The 20,040-nt window shown below is 42.2% G+C and overlaps 1 protein-coding gene across 1 annotated transcript; it reads left to right on the forward strand.

Moving 5' to 3' along the window:
• The first annotated feature begins 16,934 nt into the window (after window positions 1-16,934).
• On the forward strand, window positions 16,935-18,798 carry LOC142660289 (uncharacterized). Its single transcript, XM_075836882.1, has 3 exons — window positions 16,935-17,383; window positions 17,634-17,787; window positions 17,911-18,798. The coding sequence occupies exons 1-3, from the start codon at window positions 17,200-17,202 to the stop codon at window positions 18,647-18,649; spliced, it is 1,077 nt and encodes a 358-aa protein (XP_075692997.1). The 5' UTR covers window positions 16,935-17,199; the 3' UTR covers window positions 18,650-18,798.
• Window positions 18,799-20,040: the final 1,242 nt, after the last annotated feature.

Here is a 20,040-nt window from a genome sequence, read left to right on the forward strand (position 1 = left end):
AGCCAGCACCTACAGGAGAAGTCAAGGGGCGAATGAAACCCTTGGCCAGGCATTCTTGGATATACTCCCTCATAGCTTTACGTTCAGGACATGAAAGATTAAATATCCTCCCCTTAGGAAGCTTGGCACCAGGCACCAAATCGATGGCGCAATCGTAATCTCTATGAGTGGGCAACACTTCGGAGGCCTCCTTAGAAAACACATCAGCGAAGTCCTGAACAAACTCAGGAAGCGTGTTTACCTCCTCCCGGGGAGAAATAGAGTTAACCGAAAGACATGACATCAGGCATTCACTACCCCATTTGGTGAGATCCCCAGTATTCCAATCAAACGTGGGATTATGCAGCTGCAACCAGGGAAGACCTAATACCAGATCGGACGATAATCCCTGCATCACCAGTACAGAGCACTGCTCCAAATGCATGGAGCCAACAAGGAGTTCAAAAACAGGAGTATGCTGAGTAAAATAACCATTAGCAAGAGGAGTGGAGTCGATACCCACTACCGGGATAGGATAAGGTAAATCAATAAAAGGCATTTTTAGAGACATAGCAAATTCCACAGACATGATATTAGCAGATGAGCCAGAATCCACGAAGGCACTGCCAGTGGCAGACCGGCCAGCAAACAAGACCTGAAAGGGAAGCAAATTTTTATTGCGTTTCGTATTAACGGGAAATACCTGTGCGCCCAAGTGACCTCCCCGATGATCACTTAGGCGCGGAAGTTTTCCGGCTGCTTATTCTTGCGCCTGGGACAGGTGTTCAGTAGATGCTTGTCGTCCCCACAATAGAAGCAGAGACCATTCTTCCTGTGAAACTCTCTACGTTGTCGAGGGGACATGGAGGCCCCGAGTTGCATAGGTACCTCCGAGTCCTCCGTGGAAGAGCGAGGAGACGGGACCTCGGGGGGAATCGCAGGGAAGTCAGAGGGGAAAACATTGAAACGTTCAAGCTGACGTTCCCTGAGACGTCGGTCAAGTCATACTGCTAGGGCCATAACCTGGTCTAGGGAGTCAGAAGAGGGGTAGCTAACCAGCAGATCCTTCAGGGCGTCAGATAATCCTAACCTAAACTGGCACCTTAGGGCCGGGTCGTTCCACCGAGAAGCTACGCACCACTTTCTAAAATCAGAACAGTATTCCTCAACAGGTCTCCTACCCTGACGTAAGGTCACCAGCTGACTCTCGGCTAAGGCAGTCCTGTCAATCTCGTCGTAAATGAGTCCGAGGGCAGAGAAAAAACGATCAACGGAGGAAAGTTCATGGGCGTCAGGAGCCAAGGAGAATGCCCACTCTTGGGGCCCTTCCTGGAGTCGGGATATAATGATACCCACCCGCTGGTTCTCGGAACCTGAGGAGTGAGGTCTTAGGCGGAAATAAAGTCTGCAACTCTCCCGGAAGGAGAGAAAAGTCTTACGGTCCCCTGAGAACCGGTCAGGTAACTTGAGGTCGGGTTCTAGAGGTGAGGGGTACTACTAAGGCAGCGTCAGACTGGTTGACCCTCTGAGCCAGGGCCTGGACCTGTAGGGAGAGGCCCTGCATCTGCTGGGTCAGGGTCTCAAGGGGGTCCATGATAGCGTCAGCGTGGAAGAAATGGTAGACTAGGTATGGGCTTGTTATTATGTTATGGCAGGAAGGAGGTGAAGGGAACAAGTGAGCCCTAATCTACCCACCGCCCTGTCCCTGCCTACTTGCAACGACCCACCCTAGGCGACGGGGTACAACTTGGCGGCGGTCCCTACGCTGTCTAAGTGCAAGGGAATACAAACAGGGAACAAGCAAGGGAAGGGGCAGTAGCCCACGGAACGCCGTGAGGAAACGGAGCGGTGAATGAGCCAGTCAGGATCAGGATGTAGTGGAGTATACAAACGGGAGCACGGAGCAGGAAGCAAGCCAAGGGCAGAGCGAAGCAGGATAAACGGAACTGAAGCAAGGCAGAAGCACGGCAGAAGCAGGCTGGAGCAAGGCAGCAGTGGGGCCAGGAATCCAAGAAGAATAACAAGCAAAGAGGAAGAGAAAACGACAGGTATAAATGGACAGGGGGCGGAGCTAACTCCGACTGACAAGGCCGCGATAGGTTCTCCCACTCCTGAGCCTGCCACCCTGATTGGTGGGAGCCGGTGTCAGTCTCAGAGGTCTGGCCTCAGGTGTCGACTGATTAATCCTGGGAGTATACCCAGACGTAGTGCCTGGCAGATCCTTTACACATGTAGATTTTGGTTGATTGTTTTTTGGGAGCCATGTCGCATTTGCAGAGCCCCTGAGGTACCCGTACAGTAGAAATCCCTGAGAAGTGACTCCATTTTGGAAACTATACCCCTCAGGGTAATCATCTAGGGGTGTACTGAGCATTTTTATCCCACAGGTGTTTCATAGATTGTATTAGAATGAGGCAGTGAAAATGAAAAATTATTTTTTCCCCAAAAATATGTAGTTTTGCACCCACTTTTTTTTCCACAAGGGGTAATAGGATAAAAAACAACATATAATTTGTTATCCCAATTTCTCCCGAGTACGGCAATACCCCATGTGTGGCCCTAAACTGCTGTTTGGGCACATGGCAGAGCTCAAAATGGAAGAAGCGCCATTTGGCTTTTAGAGAGCAGATTTTGCTGGACTGGTGTACAGGCGCCATGTCGCATTTGCAGAGCTCCCTTAGGTACCAGAGTAGAGTGTAAAACCATGAGACGTGACCCCATTTTGTAAACTACACCCCTCAAGACATTTATCATTTGCCTGGACATATGACAGGGCTTAAGAATGAAAGGCGCATGTGAGGCCTATTTTGGTGATTTATGCAGTATTAGCCCACAATGGCAGGGCTCTGGGGTCAAATAGTAAAACAAACACCCAAGTATTGACCCCCATTTTGGAAACTGCACCCCTCAAGGCATTTTTTAAGGGGTGTAGTGAGCATTTTGACCACACAGGTTTTTTTTTTTTATTAGAAACGAATGCTCAGTGGATGGTGCAAAGTGAATAGTGCAATTTTCCAGTGATATGCCATTTTAGCACACAATATGTTGTGCCCAGTTCATGCCACTGAAGACAAATACCTCAAACTGTTAAGCGGGTTCTCCCGGGTATGGCGATGCCATATATGTGGACGTAAACTGCTGTTTGGGAACAGTGTAGGGCTCAGAAGGGAGGGAGCGCCATTTGGCTTTTGGAGCGCAGATTTTGCTTAGTGGTAGTTTTGCTGGTATTTCAGTTTATGATGTGGGGGCATATGTAATCTGTGCGGGGTACATCAGGGTATAATAAGAAGGTATAATAATGGGGTAAATAAATAATAATTCATAGATATGTGGCCAGTGTCTTACTGATAAATGGTGCCCAATCTTATCCGCTTTTGGAACACTCTGCACATTTTGCATCGCCATATTCTGAGAGACAGAATTATTTTATTTTTTTCTCCACCGGAGATGTGTAAGGGCTTATTTGTTGCGGGACAATCTGTAGTTTTCATTGGTACCATTTTGGGGTACACGCAATTTTTTGATCACTTTTCATTAAATTTTTTGGCAAGCAAGGTGACCAAAAACCTGCAATTCTGATGTTACATAGTTACATAGTTACATAGCTTGTACGGTTGAAAAAAGACACATGTCCATCAAGTTCAACCAAGGGATGGGAAAGGGGAAGTGGGATGGGAAAGGGGAAGTAAAAAATTTCTACACATAGCCGTTAATATTTTTTTGTTCTAGGAAATTATCTAAGCCTTTTTTAAAGCCATCTACTGTCCCTGCTGCGACCAGCTCCTGCGGTAGGCTATTCCATAGATTCACAGTTCTCACAGTAAAGAAGGCTTGTCGCCTCTGCAGGATGAACCTTTTTTTCTCCAGACGGAGGGAGTGCCCCCTTGTTTTTTGAGGGGGTTTTACATGGAACAGGATTTCACCATATTTTTTGTATGCGCCATTCATATATTTATATAAGTTAATCATGTCCCCCCTTAGTCGTCTTTTCTCAAGGCTAAATAGGTTTAGTTCTTTTAATCTTATCTCATAACTTGGATTCTCCATGCCCCTTATTAGCTTCGTTGCTCTTCTTTGTATTTTTTCCAACTCCAGGGCATCCTTTCTATGAACTGGAGCCCAGAACTGGACTGCATATTCTAGATGAGGCCTCACTAATGCTTTGTACAGTGGTAATATTACATCCCTGTCCCGCGAGTCCATGCCTCTTTTGATACACGACAATATTTTGCTGGCCTTTGAAGCAGCCGATTGACACTGCATGCTGAAATTTAGTTTATGATTTACAAGTACACCCAGATCCTTCTCAACAAGTGACTCCCCCAGTGTAGCTCCCCCTAGGACATATGATGCTTGCAGGTTTTTCGTACCCAGATGCATAACTTTACATTTATCTACATTAAACTTCATTTGCCAAGTGGACGCCCAAACACTTAGTTTGTTTAAATCTGCCTGCAATTCACAAACATTTTCCATAGTCTGAACTATATTGCATAGCTTGGTGTCCTCTGCAAAAATAGAAATAGTGCTATTAATCCCATCCTCTATATCATTAATAAATAAGTTGAATAATAGTGGTCCCAGCACTGAACCCTGGGGTACACCAGTTATAACTGGGGACCATTCAGAGTAGGAATCATTGACCACAACTCTCTGGATACGGTCCTTGAGCCAATTCTCTATCCAATTACAAACTATACTTTCTAAACCTATAGTCCTTAATTTACCCATTAGATGTCTATGAGGGACAGTGTCAAATGCCTTTGCAAAGTCCAAAAACACTATATCCACAGCGGCCCCTCTGTCTAGGCTTCTGCTTACCTCTTCATAAAAACAAATCAGGTTGGTTTGACAGCTTCTGTCCTTTGTAAAACCGTGCTGGCTGTCACTTATAATACTATTTATTGTCACATAATTCTGTATATAGTCCCTCAATAGCCCCTCAAACATTTTCCCCACAATTGATGTTAAGCTTACTGGTCTATAATTACCCGGCGAAGACCTAGAGCCCTTTTTGAAAATAGGCACCACATTTGCCCTGCGCCAGTCCCTTGGCACTATACCACTCATGAGAGACTCTCTAAATATTATGAAGAGGGGGACAGAAATAACTGAACTAAGCTCTTTAAGAACTCTAGGGTGTAACCCATCTGGTCCCGGGGCCTTGAGTACATTTATTTTATTTAATTTAGCTTGGACCATTTCTACATTCATCCAATTCAGTATATCAACTGATATATTAACAGCACTGGCACCGGCTACATCAGCTGCTCCTTCTTCTGTTGTATATACAGAGCGGAAGAACCCATTTAGTAACTCTGCCTTCTCTTGATCCCCTGTGACCAACTCCCCATTACCACTATCTAAGGGTCCTACATGTTCAGACCTGGGCTTTTTTGCATTTATATGCTTGAAGAATTTTTTAGGATTTGTTTTACTATCCCTGGCCACCTGCCTTTCATTTTGTATTTTTGCTGATTTTATTACATTTTTACAGATTTTATTAAGCTCTTTATATTTTACAAAGGCTGCAGATGTACCCTCAGATTTGTATTTTTTAAATGCCCTTTTTTTGTCATGTATTGCCCCTTTCACAGAAGGTGTAAGCCATGTGGGGTTTAATTTTAGTCGTTACCTGTAGGAATACATTTTGCACTATAATTACCCAAAGTAGATTTTAAAATCTCCCATTTATCATTTGTCCCATTATTTGACATTAGTTCTTCCCAGTCTATATCCTGAATTGCCGCCCTCATCCTGGGGAAATTGGCTTTCTTAAAATTAAATGTTTTTGCCCTCCCAGCCTGCGTTTGTTTTTTACAGTATAGGTAAAATGTAACTATATTATGATCACTGTTACCGAGGTTTTCACAAACATTGACATTCCCAACAAGCTCTGCATTATTAGAAATGACCAGATCCAACAGAGCTTCACCTCTTTTTATTCTCTTTTTTTTTTACGCCGTTCGCAATGCAAATAAATATATATAATTTTGACTATGTGATTTATTTATTTATTTTTATATATAATCTATCTCTCACTGGTAAAATTAACCTAGCCTAAAAATTCTAGACTGTTCATGACTTTGACAGTGGGCAAACTTACAAAATCAGCAAGGGATCATATACTTATTTCCTTCACTGTACTTAGATGTAGCGATTGCTTTGATCGCTGCATCTAAGGAGTTAATCGGCCGGATCGGAGCCTAGCTCCGGTCCTGGCCGTTACAGAGGGATGTCGGACGGCTGATAACCGGCGGTGATGACGCTGGATCAGCTTCTGAGCCAGCGCCATCACATAAACATTCTCATGTTCTGTGATTGGTCAGTCTGCTGTGACTGACCAATCACAGCAATCGCCAGCCGGGGACCGCTGTGATTGGTCCTTTGCCGTCTTACTGTGCCGATCAACTGTCATAAACAGTTGACGGCACAGTTCTGTCACCCTGTCCTTTGACAGGGTGACAATTTTTAGCTAGGATGCACCGGTACGTCCCAGTGCCTTAAAGCACTGTAATACAGGATGTACCAGTGCGTCCTGGTGCGGTAAGGGGTTAATAAATCACTACGTTTTTTACATTCTTACTTGGAGTGCTGCAAGATCTTTTTTTCTTTTCTTTTTTTTTTTCTTTTATCAGAAATACACTTGATGTATGTGAGTACAATAGAAACACGCTAAATATACTATTACAAAACTTAAAGGGTTAATGAAGAGTTATGCAACTTTCTAACATACTTATTTCAATGATAACTGCTCACAAGGGGCGGCGAGGGCTGTTGGCTAACTTTTCTATGCTGTTGAATACTTTTGCAAGGCACAATATATTAAGGAAATGCATTTAATTGACTGCTGTAATGTACTGTATTCGCCCGTGTACCACCTCCAGGTATGCTTTAACCTTGATACACACATTACAAAACTCCCAGTCCAAAGATGTTTCATTTGGCAATTATAACCTCACCCTTGATCCCTTCATTAACTTGCGCGCTTGTTCATGTTTATCACTATTGAGACTCGGGTTGTGCAACTGCCAGTCACGTCTGGTGATGGTTATCTTTTTGGGGAACAACAGAATCATATATAGTTATGTAAATATCCCACCATCTGCCAACAATCTAATGTAATTGGGGTCAGCCTGACAATCCTATGACATCTGCTGTATGGGGAAACAAGGATCAACGCCGCCCTCTCAATTGAATTCTATGGAAGTCCGACTTTCAATAACTCCCATAGACTTCAATGAAGAATGCTGTGCGCATTCAATGAGGACAACAGCCACTGTCAATTTGTCAAATAGTGCTCATGGACCCATGTTCTGTCGGTAGGTAGAGTCCCATATGATTTTGTACTATTGTTCTAATATACGTAGTTATATTTATATAGTAAAACAGGACTATCTGCATTTGTCTATGAGTTCCAAATCAATTAATATTCTCTCTCTGACGATGCTGAAGTTGGTTTCTTATTCAGCAGTTTCTTATTCAGAGCTGAAGTTGGCTTCTTATTCAACAGTTTCTTATTTGCCTTTTCAGTATTTTTGTTTTTTTATGAACATATTAAAGTAAAAACTTATGTTAATATTAACCCCTTAATGACCGGGCCTGTTTGTACCTTAATGACCAAGCCAGATTTGTCAAATCTGGTTTGTGTGACTTTATCAGAGAATAACTGTGAAAGTTTTGAATATCCAAGTAATTCTGACATTGTTTTTTCGTCACATGTTGTACTTTATTTTAGTGGTAAAAGTAGACTGATACAATTTGTGGAAATTAATTAAAAAAATAGAAAAATGGAAGAAATTTTGTAAAAATTAAAATTTTTCCCTATTTTTAACTGCAATATGTCACATATGTACACACATACTGTATATATTTTTTAATTAAATATGTATTTCCATTTCTTTACTCTATTTTGGCAGCACTTTTGAAAAAAATAAATAAATTTTCAGCAATTTAGAGGACTTACAAATTGAATAATAATTTTATAAATTTTGAAGTACATTTTGTTTTCCTGCACCAAGCCAGGTTTTCAGAGGCTTATAGGTCTCAGAATGATGGAAACCCCCACAAATTACCCCATTTAGAAAACTAGACCCCTTAAGGTATTTATCTAGGGGTATAGTAAGTATTTTGACCCCACAGTTTTTTGCTAAATTTAATACATAGCAGGTGAATAAAATAATAATTTAACTTTTTTCATAAAAGCATCAGTTTGAAGACCGATTTCTTTCTAAAGCGAACATGAAATGTAGAAACACACAACAAAATCTATCACCCTGTTTCTCCTATTTTCAAAAATACCCACATTGTGGCCCTAATGCGTTGTTTGGACACACGGCAGGGCCCCAAAGGAAGGGAGCACCCGGAGGTTTTCAGGACTCATATTTTGCTTGAAAATGTTTTAGGCCCCACTGTACATTTGGAGAGGATTTGAGCTGCCAGAACAATAGAAACTCCCCATAAACGACCCCACTTAGAAAACTAGACAACTTAAGGTATTTATTTAGGGGTATAGGAAGTATTTTGCCCCCACAGTTTTTTGCTAAATTTAATGCATAGCAGGTGAAAAAATAAATGTTACTTTTTTTCATAAAAGTATCACTTTGAAGACCGATTTATTTGTAAAGCGAACATGAAAATGCAGAAACACACCACATAATCTATCACCCTGTTTCTCCTGTTTTAAAAAATACCCACATTGTGGCCCTAATGCATTGTTTGGACACACGGCAGGGCCCCAAATGAAGGGAGCACCCGGAAACTTTTAGAACTCCTATTTTGCTTGAAAATGTTTTAGGCCCCACTGTACATTTGGAGAAGCTTTGAGCTGCCAGAACGATAGAAACTCACCATAAACTACCCCATGTAGAAAACTAGTCCCCTTAAGGTATTTATCTAGGGGTATAGTTAGCATTTCTACCTGAGAGATTTTTCACTAAATATATTGGAATTAGTCTGTAAAAATTAAAATCTACTTTTTTTCTGAAAGAACATAGAAATTTTTAATATTTACAAGAAATAACAAAGAAAATGCACCCCAACATTTGTAAAGCAATGTCTCCCGATTACAACAATGCCCCATATTTGGTAATAAACGGCTGTTTGGACCCACAGCAGGGCTCAGAAGGGAAGGAGCGCCATTTGGATTTTGGATTTCTGATTTTGCTGGAATGGTTTTCGGTGCAATGTCGCATTTGCAAACGCCCTAGAGGGACTAAAACAGTGGAAACACCCCAAAAGTTACCACATTTTGGAAACTGCACCTCTCAAGGAATTTATCTAGGGGTATTATTAGCATTTTGACCCCACAGGTTTTTCGCTAAATATATTGTAATTAGTCTGTAAAAATAAAAATCTACTTTTTTTCTGAAAGAACATAGAAATTTTTAATATTTACAAGTAATAATGAAGAAAATCCACCTCAACATTTGTAAAGCAATGTCTCCCGATTACGACAATACCCCATATGTGGTAATAAACTGCTGTTTGGACCCACAGCAGGGCTCAGAAGGGATGGAGCGCTATTTGATTTTGGATTTCTGATTTTGCTGGAACAGTTTTCGGTGCAATGTCGCATTTGCAATGCAATGGAGGGACCAAAACAGTGGAAACCCACCAAAAGTGACCGCATTTTGGAAAAACCTTCAAGGAATTTTTCATGGGTATAGTGAGCATTTAGACCCCACGGGTCTTTTGCAGAGTTTATTAGAATTAGGGCGCGAAAATTAATATCAAACTTTTTTCCACTAAAATGCTGAATTTTCTCATTTTCGCAAGGGATAAAGGAGGAAAAAAACAACAATTTTTTATAAAGCAATTTCTCCCGAGTACGGAAATACCCCACATGTGGTCATACGTTTTGTCATTAGAAATGAATTAACCCTTTCAGTACTGATCCATTTTTTTTGCTTTCTTATTTTAGATTTTTACTCCCCGCCTTCTAAGAGCCATAACTTTTTTATTTTGCCATCAATAGAGTGGTGTGAGGGCTTATTTCTTGTGGGAGGAGCTGTACTTTTATTGGTACCATTTTTTTGGACATAAAAAGCGGTTAAAAAGTTGTATTACATTTTTTTTTTTTAGAGCTAAGGTGACAAAAAAAAAAAACAGCGATTTTGGCGGTTTCAATTATTAATTTTTTTTAAGGTGTTCACCGTGCAAATTAAATAATGGTATAGTGTAATAGCTCTGACTTTTACGGACATAGCGATACCAATTTTGTTCATTTTTTTACATTACTTTAGAAGAAAAATGGTAAAAGGTGTTTTTTTTTACTTTAAAAAAAATTCTCACTACTAATAACTTTAATTCTTCTACACATTTTATTAATCCCTTTAGGGGACTTGATCCAGTGATCATTGGATCGCTGGTACAATACACTGCAATACTAATGTATTGCAGTATATTGTTATTCTTACAGGCTTCTGTAACAGAGCGATCGCTGTTCCTGTCCGTTAGTCCTGGGTGTCAGCTGTAATACACAGCTGACACCCGCAGCGTATGAAGTGGGCTCAGCACGTGAGCCCACTCCATACATCAACCCCCGCACCATGATGTCATAGTGCGCAAAGGAGTTAGTGCACAGCGGATGGTTCAAAGTGAAAATTGCAATTTTCCACTGATTTGCCATTTTAGTGCATAATATGTTGTGCCCAGTTTGTACTAATGAAGACAAATACCTCATGAAGCGTTAAGCGGGTTCTCTCGGGTATGGCGATGCCATATATGTGGGCGCAAACTGCTGTTTGGGCACGCTGCAGGGCTCAGAAGGGAGGGACGACATTTGGCTTTTGGAGCGCAGATTTTGCTTGGTTATAGTTCTGTTTGGGGTTTTGCTGCTATTTCAGTTTATAATGTTGGGGCATATGTAATCTGTGCGGAGAACATCAGGGCATAATAAGAGGGTACAATAATGGGGTAAATAAATAATATTTCATAGATATGTGGCCGGTGTCGCACTCATAAATGGCGCCCGATCTTATCCGATTTTGGAACACACATTTTGCATCGCCATATTCTGAAAGCCAGAACTTTTTTATTTTTTCACCACCAGAGCTGTGTGAGGGCTTATTTGTTGCGGGACAATCTGTCGTTTTCATTGTTACCATTTTGGGGTACATGTGATTTTTTTGATCACTTTTTATTAAATTTTTTTGCAAGCCGTGTGACCAAAAACCAGGAATTCTGACAATGTTTTTTAGGTATTTTTTGCGGCGTTCACCGTACGCTATAAATGACATTTTTACTTTATTCTGCGAGTTGGTACGATTACGGTGATACCATATGTATATAGGTTTTTTTTCCTTTTTTTAGCGTTTGCACAATAAAATCAATTATTAGCCATAATTTTTTTATTTTTTAGTAAAAAAAGCTGTGTAAGGGCTTGTTTTTTGCGGGACGAATTGAAGTTTTTATTGGTACTATTTTTGGGTACATGCGACTTTTTGATCACTTTTTATTCTTTATTTCGATTCTGTCGTAGTTTTTTATTGATTATTTTTGGGGTGTTCATCGTGCGGGAAAAATAACATTATTGTTTTATAGTTGGGGTCGTTACGAACGCAGTGATACCAAATATGTGTACTTTTTTAACGTGTTCATTTTTTTCTATAATAAAAGTCTTATTATAGGGAAAAAAAAGCATTTTGTGTTTATAGAACTTATAACTAATTTTTACGCTCTTTAAAAAAAACCAAAAACATTTATTACTTATTTTTACTTTTTTTACTTGTCCCACTAGGGGACTACAAGACTTGCAGCTTTTATTGCTGCTAGAGTACATTACACTACACACGTAGTGTAATGTAGTCTAACTGTCATTGTGACGTAACTGTCACCCTGACAGGAAGCCGAGAGGGACCGGCCGGAGGCTGTTCCTCCGAGTCTTCCGTACATGGCAACCCAGAGGCTATTGTCTAGCCTCTGATTGCCACAACAAGCATCGGCAGCCCCCACAATCACTTCGTGGGGTCTGCCGATGTGCTTCAAACCACTTAAATGCGGCGACGGCAATCCGTCGCCGCACTTAAGGGGTTAATTGCCGAAAGCAGCGGCGATGGTCCGCTGACTGGCAAGACTGATGTGTCAGCTGTCTAGGACAGCTGTCAGCGCGGGCCTGTCACTCTGTGTTTACACAGAGTGACAGTTTGAAATACTGACGAAAATGAACGTCATGATGCGCGATCTAGCTGCCCACCATGACGTTCGTTTTTGTCATATGTCAGTAAAGGGTTAAATTACGTTGTACTAAGCCGCACAGAAGTGAAAACACTTTAAAATAGCCTAAAAACAGAAAGAACTGGTACAAAGATGGGCATCAAAGTGGGCACTACAAAGTGTGATTTATAGGGTTCAATGACTTTGGGCCACTGATCTCACACTGCCAACATAGAGAGAGGGATGCCCTTCATCATAATCAGTCGAGATCAGCCTGGCCCAAACAGGTTCTGGGCATGAAAGCTGGCATCAAAGTGGGTTGACGGACACTTCTTCCAGATTTGAATAAGTAACTGGTATTTTTAAAGGGTTAAATGACTTTGGGCCACACAATTCACACTGCCAACATACAGAGAGAAATGACATGCATCAAAATTAGTCGAGATCAGCCTGGCCTGAACAGGTTCTGTTCATGAAAGCTTGCATCAAAATGGGTAGACGGACACTTTTTCCAGATTTGAATAAGTAACTGGTGCTTTTAAAGGGTTAAATGACTTTGGGCCACTCATTTCACACTGCCAACATAAATAGAAGAATGTCCCACATCAAAATCAGTCAAGATCAGCCTGGCCCTAACAGGTTCTGGGCATCAAAACTGGCATCAAAATGGGTAGACGGACACTTTTTCCAGATTTGAATAAGTAACTGGTATTTTTAAAGGGTTAAATGACTTTGGACCACACAATTCACACTGCCAACATGCAGAGAGGGATGCCCCACATTAAAATCAGTTGAGATCTGCCTGGCCCAAACAGGTTCTGGGCATGAAAGCTGCCATCAAAGTGGGCAAATTGACAATTTTTCCAGATTGTAATAAGTAACCGATGTTTTTGAAGGGGGTTAAATTACTTCCACAGCGGCCCCTCTCTCTAGGCTTCTGCTAACCTCAGGTTGGTCTGACAACTTCTGTCCTTAGTAAAACCGTGCTGGCTGTCACTTGTAATACTATTTTTTGTCACATAATCCTGTATCAAGTCCCCCAATAGTAAACCTACAAGAGACCTCTAAAAGGGGAAGAAGCAGGGGGCCCCCCAAAGACTATAGAGACAACCTAGAAGCACTGAAGCACAGGGGACAAAACACATAAATGGTATTAAACATATAGTAGTCACGTATTGTAAAATAATATATAAATCTTTATTAATAAATAACAATACATAGTATCACATGAAATATAATAAACATACAGACAAACACATGGAGAGCAGCAGCACGGTAGACTGATAAGTGTACCAAAGGGTTAGCAGACCTGACCCAACTCAGAGTCTAACGTCCAAAATCAGATAACAAAATAATGAAAAATGAATAATACAGAGATAATGAATATGTGTTGTAGAAATAAATATACCAAAAGACGCTACGGAGACTGCATAGTGTGTATAGAACAATAATCTAAAAATATGTAAGGGAAACTATGAAGAAAACCAAGCAAAGTAATGGCAGAAACAGCAACATCCAATGATAACCTAATAATGAAAGAGGCAACACATACCTAGTGACATGATGGAAGAGAAAGACAACTGAGATGGGGCACAGGAGCAAAGACGCCTCGACGCTCGTTTCGCCACGGACCGGCTTCGTCAGGAGGCTCTGATTTTGGACGTTAGACTCTGAGTTGGGTCAGGTCTGCTAACCCTTTGGTACACTTATCAGTCTACCGTGCTGCTGCTCTCCATGTGTTTGTCTGTATGTTTATTATATTTCATGTGATACCATGTATTGTTATTTATTAATAAAGATTTATATATTCTTTTACAATACGTGACTACTATATGTTTAATACCATTTATTGGGGTGTTTTGTCCCCTGTGCTTCAGTGCTTCTAGGTTGTCTCAAGTCCCCAAATAGCTAGTCCAACATTTTACCCACGATTGATGTTAACTCCTTAATGACCGGGCATGTTTCTACCTTAATGACCAAGCCAGATTTGTCAAATCTGGTATGTCTGACTTTATCAGAGAATAACTCTGTGAAAGTTTTGAATATCAAAGTAATTCTGACATTGTTTTTTCGTCACATGTTGTACTTTATTTTAGTGGTAAAAGTAGACTGATACGATTTGCGGAAATTAATTAAAAAATAGAGAAATTGAAGAAATTTTGTAAAAATTATCATTTTTCCCTATTTTTAACTGCAATATGTCACATATGTACACACATACTGCACAATTTTTTTAATTAAATATATATTTCCATCTCTTTACTCTATTTTGTCAGCACTTTTGAAAAAAAAAATATTTTTTTGAGCAATTTGGAAGACTTACAAATTTAGTAATCATTTTATACATTTTGAAGTACATTTTGTTTTCCTGCACCAAGCCAGGTTTTCAGAGGCTCATAGGTGTCAGAATGGTGGAAACCCCCACAAGTGACCCCATTTTGAAAACTACACCCCTTAAGGTATTTAATAAGGGGTGTTGTAAGTATTTTGACTCCACAGTTTTTTTGTAAGAATTCATGCAAAGCAGGCGTAAAAAAATATAATTTCACTTTTATCATAAAAGTATCACTTTGAAGACCGATTTCTGTGTAAAGTGACCATGAGAATGAAGAAACACACCCAAAAATATATCACCCTGTTTCTCCTGTTTTCAAAAATGCCCCCATTGTGACCCTAATGCATTGCTTGGACACACGACAGGGCCCGAAAGGGAGGGAGCACCCGGAGGCTTTCAGGACTCATATTTTGCTTGAAAATGTTTTAGGCCCCACTGTACATTTGGAGAGGTTTTGAGCTACCAGAGCGATAGAATCTCCCCATAAACGACCCCATTTAGAAAACTAGACCCCTTAAGGTATTTATCTAGGGGTGTAGTGCGTACTTTGACCCCACAGTTTTTTGCTAAATTTAATGCATAGCAGGTGAAAAAAAAACAAAAAACACTTTTTTCATAAAAGTATCACTTTGAAGACCGATTTCTGTGTAAAGCGACCATGAGAATGAAGAAACACACCCCAAAATATATCACCCCGTTTCTCCTGTTTTCAAAAATGCCCCCATTGTGACCCTAATGCATTGCTTGGACACACGACAGGGCCCAAAAGGGAGGGAGCACCCGGAGGCTTTCAGTACTCATATTTTGCTTGAAAATGTTTTAGGCCCCACTGTACATTTGGAGAGGCTTTGAGCTGCCAGAACGATAGAAACTCCCCATAAACTACCCCATTTCGAAAACTAGACCCCATAACGTAATTATTTAGGTGTATAGTAATTATTTTCACCCCACAGTTCTTTGCTAAATTTAATGCATATCAGGTGAAAAAAAAATAAAAATCACTTTTTTCATAAAAGTATTTGTTTGAAGACCGATTTCTTTGTAAAGCGAACATGAAAATGAAGAAACACACCCCGAAATCTATCACCCTCTTTCTCCTGTTTTCAAAAATACCCACATTGTGGCCCTAATGCGTTGTTTGGACACACGGCAGGGCCCCAAAGGAAGGGAGCACCCGGAGGCTTTCAGGACTCATATTTTGCTTGAAAATGTTTTAGGCCCCACTGTACATTTGGAGAAGCTTTGAGCTGCCAGAACAATAGAAACTGCCCATAAACGACCCCATTTCGAAAACTAGACCCCTTAAGGTATTTATCTAGGGGTATAGTTAGCATTTTGACCACACAGGTTTTTCGCTAAATATATTGGAATTAGTCTGTAAAAATTAAAATGTACTTTTTTTCTGAAACATAGAAATTTTTATTATTTACAAGGAATAACGAAGAAAATGCACCCCAACATTTGTAAAGCAATGTCTCCCGATTACGACAATACCCCATATGTGGTAATAAACTGCTGTTTGGACCCACAGCAGGGCTCAGAAGGGAAGGAGCGACATTTGGATTTATGATATTGCTGGAATGGTTTTCGGTGCCATGTCGCATCTGCAATGCACTGGAGGGACCAAAACAGTGGAAACCCCCCAAAAGTGACCCCATTTTGGAAAAACCTTGAAGGAATTTTTCTAGGGGTATAGTGAGCATTTACACCCCACGGTTCTTTTGCAGAGTTTATTAGAATTAGGGCGCGAAAATTAATATCAAAATTTTTTCCACTAAAATGTTGCATTTTCTCATTTTCACAAGGGATAAAGGAGGAAAAAAACAACCATTTTTTATAAAGCAATTTCTCCCGAGTATGGAAATACCCCACATGGGGTCATACGTTTTTTCATTAGAAATGAATTAACCCTTTCAGGACTGATCCAGTTTTTGCTTTCTTATTTTAGATTTTCCCTCCCCGCTTTCCAAGAGCCATAACTTTTTTATTTTTCCATCAATAGAGTGGTGTGAGGGCTTATTTCTTGCGGGAGGAGCTGCAGTTCTTATTGGTACCATTTTTTGGTACATAAAAAGTGATTCAAAAGTTGTATTACATTTTTTTTTAGAGAGAAGGTGACAAAAAAAAAACTGTGATTTTGGCGGTTTCAATTATTACATTTTTTTAAGGTGTGCACTGTGCAAATTAAATAATGGTATATTGTAATAGTTCGGACTTTTACGGACGTAGCGATACCAATTTTGTTCATTTTTTTACATTACTTTAGAAGAAAAATGCAAAAAGGTGTTTTGTTTTTTTAACTTTAAAAAAAAAAATTCTCACTACTAATAACTATAAGGGGGGATTCAGACGAGCGCGATTTGCGCGCGTGCAGGCCGCGTATTTTCTGCGCATCACGCACAGCACTATAGAAGTCAATGAGGCAGTTCAAACAGTGCGTGATTCTTGCGCAGCGTTTGTTCGCTGCGTACTATACGCGACAGGTTCAAAAACTCTGCGTATTTCACGCATCACGCACCCATTGAAGTCAATGGGTGCGTGAAAATCACGCATGTCATACGCTGGCAGCAGCTGCGAACGCGCGTTTTTCACGCAGGACACGTTGTCTCAATGCAAATGAGTTTGAACTAACTAGTTGAAACCAGCAGAAAAGCAGGAAGTTGGTTAGACAGCAGGTTTTGCAAAAGAGGCCACACCGTTTGCAAAAGCACCACAAGCACCTTGCAGGCATGCCTCGGCAGATGGATGTTGGGAAGCTCATTAGGTTAGTTCAGGAGCGGCCGGAGGTCTGGAACACCCATGCGGAGTCGTACCATGACCGCACATTGAAGGAGGCAGCATGGGAGCAGATAGCAGAGGCGCTATTTGAGCAGGAGTGGGCCGACAGCCGCACCCGTGACCGGCTACAAATTGGTGAGTGGATATCTGTGTGTCGCCATTGATGTGTATAATGACATCCATATTGGATATTGCGTCCCTGCTGAATAATTGCCTGTCATTGCCAACGTTTCGGTTCAGTGCCATCTTTATATATAGTATCATCAACTTAGGCTTGTTCTTGTGTAGACGTGTGTTTAATAACACCAGTTTATACATGCACTGTCTGTGTGCGCACTCACATCTGCTGAGTTTAATCAATGATGTGTTCTTATTCATCATACAGTGGACGATGTAAAGAGACGGTGGCGCAGCTCGAGGGACCAGTTCCGTCGAGAACATGGATCCGGCGCCCGTAGCGGAGATGGTGGTCCCCAAAAACGGCGCTACATGTACTACGACCAGCTGTTGTTCCTGCGGGAAATAATGGACATGCGACCGTAAGTACTCGTTGTTGTCCCTTTGTGGCCACGTCACCCTCCAAACATGTTACATACCCCAAAACGCCTTTGTGTTTGCACATGACATTTGTTTCCTCAACTGACGTGTCCCCTATATTATAGAACTAGCGACACTCTGGATGCTTCAGAAGAGGAGGCACGGCCCCAGTGTAGCCAGGCGTCCCAATCCGCTGCTCCCCTGGTCGCCCTCACCCCGGAGGCCACTAGAGAGGATCCTGGTCCAGTCGCCTCAGCGCCTGAAGCAGGACAACCGGACCAAGTGGCACCTAGACAAGCAGCACCCCGCCGCAGACGTCCTGGTAACCCACCCGCAGCTGCACAGGTGGACGCCCGTGTTCTTGAGTACCTGCGCCGTGCAGCCGATGAGGACCAGCATGATTTTTTTTGCCGGAGCATGGCACCTTTGATGCGGCGGGTACCAGAGGATAGGTTGGTGCGGCTGCAAATAAATATGCTGTCGCTAATCGACTGTGCGACACCCCCGCTAAGTCCAGGCCGGTGCTTTACTTCTCTGGAGCACTGGCGTAGTGTATATATGCCCTCAGCGCGTGCCCATGTGCCAAGGCCCTCCCAACCTGCCCCCGTCTTCTCGCAGATGGCGCAATACCCTCCTGCCCCAAGATACCTCTCCCCTGCCCCAATGCCTGGGCCAGTCCATCACTTTCCTCAATACTCCATACCTGGGCCAAGTTTACAGGCTCACATGCAGCCTCAGGGTTACCACCCGCAGTATCAACCCCAATATGCTGTGCAGGAACAGGCTCCTCAGGGCCGGGGACAGCAGAGTGGTGCGGAACGGTCGGGTTACAGCTCGCCGACCCATGCCTATCAGAATCTTTAGGGGCTCTTTTTTTCTACCGACACATGTTAGAAATCGATGACATGCTAGGAATTTGTTGTATATGCATCATGTTGGTGCACTTTTTTGTTCGGGTATGTTTTCCCGCCTCTGTATTTATTTGGCTGATATGGCGAGTATGTGCCACAAACATGACTGCTACTAAAGTTCGATATTTTGAAGTTCTGTGTGGACAATCCTTTTGTTACCTTGCACACCTTTTCTACTGCCTCTACCGCTAGGAGGTGCTGTTGCCTTAGAGGTTGTGACGGTATTAGATTTCTCCACCACATCTTTGAGGTCTTCGTTGTTCGGAAGGGGTTTGGAATACCAGGAACTCAGCTGTAATTAGTATAGTTAGTGTTTGGCCAGAACTAACTTTACTCCCCCCGAAACGCTCACATACATATAGGCCAGGAAATACATAGTTTCCACAAGAGGATGTGATGTCCATGCATTCCTGCCGTCTAAAAAGGGTATTCCAAGCGCCTACCGAGCTTTAAGCTCGCAACCCACGTCAAGGGGCCTCAAGTTTTGCGAGTCCCTAACCCTCCCCCACACCCCCCCCCACCAAAAAAGGCCTTGAGGGATAAACAGACGTTCTCTCAAATAAGATTAACTTCACCACAACTCAAATGGCAGCGTTCTGGCAGGTTACTTCTCAAGCCTGCCTGGCAAAATACTCGGCAAATTGGTGGCGCACTCGCTGCCCACATGTCGGTGGCCGGCCAGGCCGAGCAGCCTGGCTCAGGCTGGTGGTGGGTGCAGATGTTCCCATATATTCCACATCATGAGCGGCATCATTGATGCGGGTAAAGTTGTGCAGCACAACACAGGCTTTGATCACGCATGTGACATTTGACGGCGACAATTGCATTGATGTCATCAGGACCCTCCACTTGCTGGTCATGATGCCAAAGGCACATTCCACGACTTTCCGTGCTCTGCATAGTCGCTGATTGAAAATGCGCCTACGGTTATCCATGCCCCTCCGCGCAAATGGCCGCATTACGTGTTTGCTGAGGGCAAAACCTTCATCTGCAACCATAACATAAGGAAGGGGTGGCCCGCTGGTGCCAGGGAGGATGCTAGGCTCGGGGACATCAAGTTGGTTGGACATTAGACGCTGTGCCATTCTAGATGAGCGAAAAATGCGTGCATCCGCCGAGCTGCCATAGGACCCGATGTCCACGATGGTAAAGCAGAAATTACAGTCCGACAAGGCAAGCAAAACTATTGAAAAATACTGCTTGTAATTGAAGTAGCGAGAGCCAGAGTGGGGCGGTTTCTGCACACGGATGTGCTTCCCATCGAGTGCACCAATACAGTTAGGAAATTGTGTGTCGCGTTCAAACTGCTGCGCTATGCGAAGCCAGTGTTGGGCCGTAGGCTGA

The sequence above is a fragment of the Rhinoderma darwinii genome, chromosome 9 (genome assembly GCF_050947455.1).
Source record: "Rhinoderma darwinii isolate aRhiDar2 chromosome 9, aRhiDar2.hap1, whole genome shotgun sequence".
Taxonomy (NCBI): domain Eukaryota; kingdom Metazoa; phylum Chordata; class Amphibia; order Anura; family Rhinodermatidae; genus Rhinoderma; species Rhinoderma darwinii.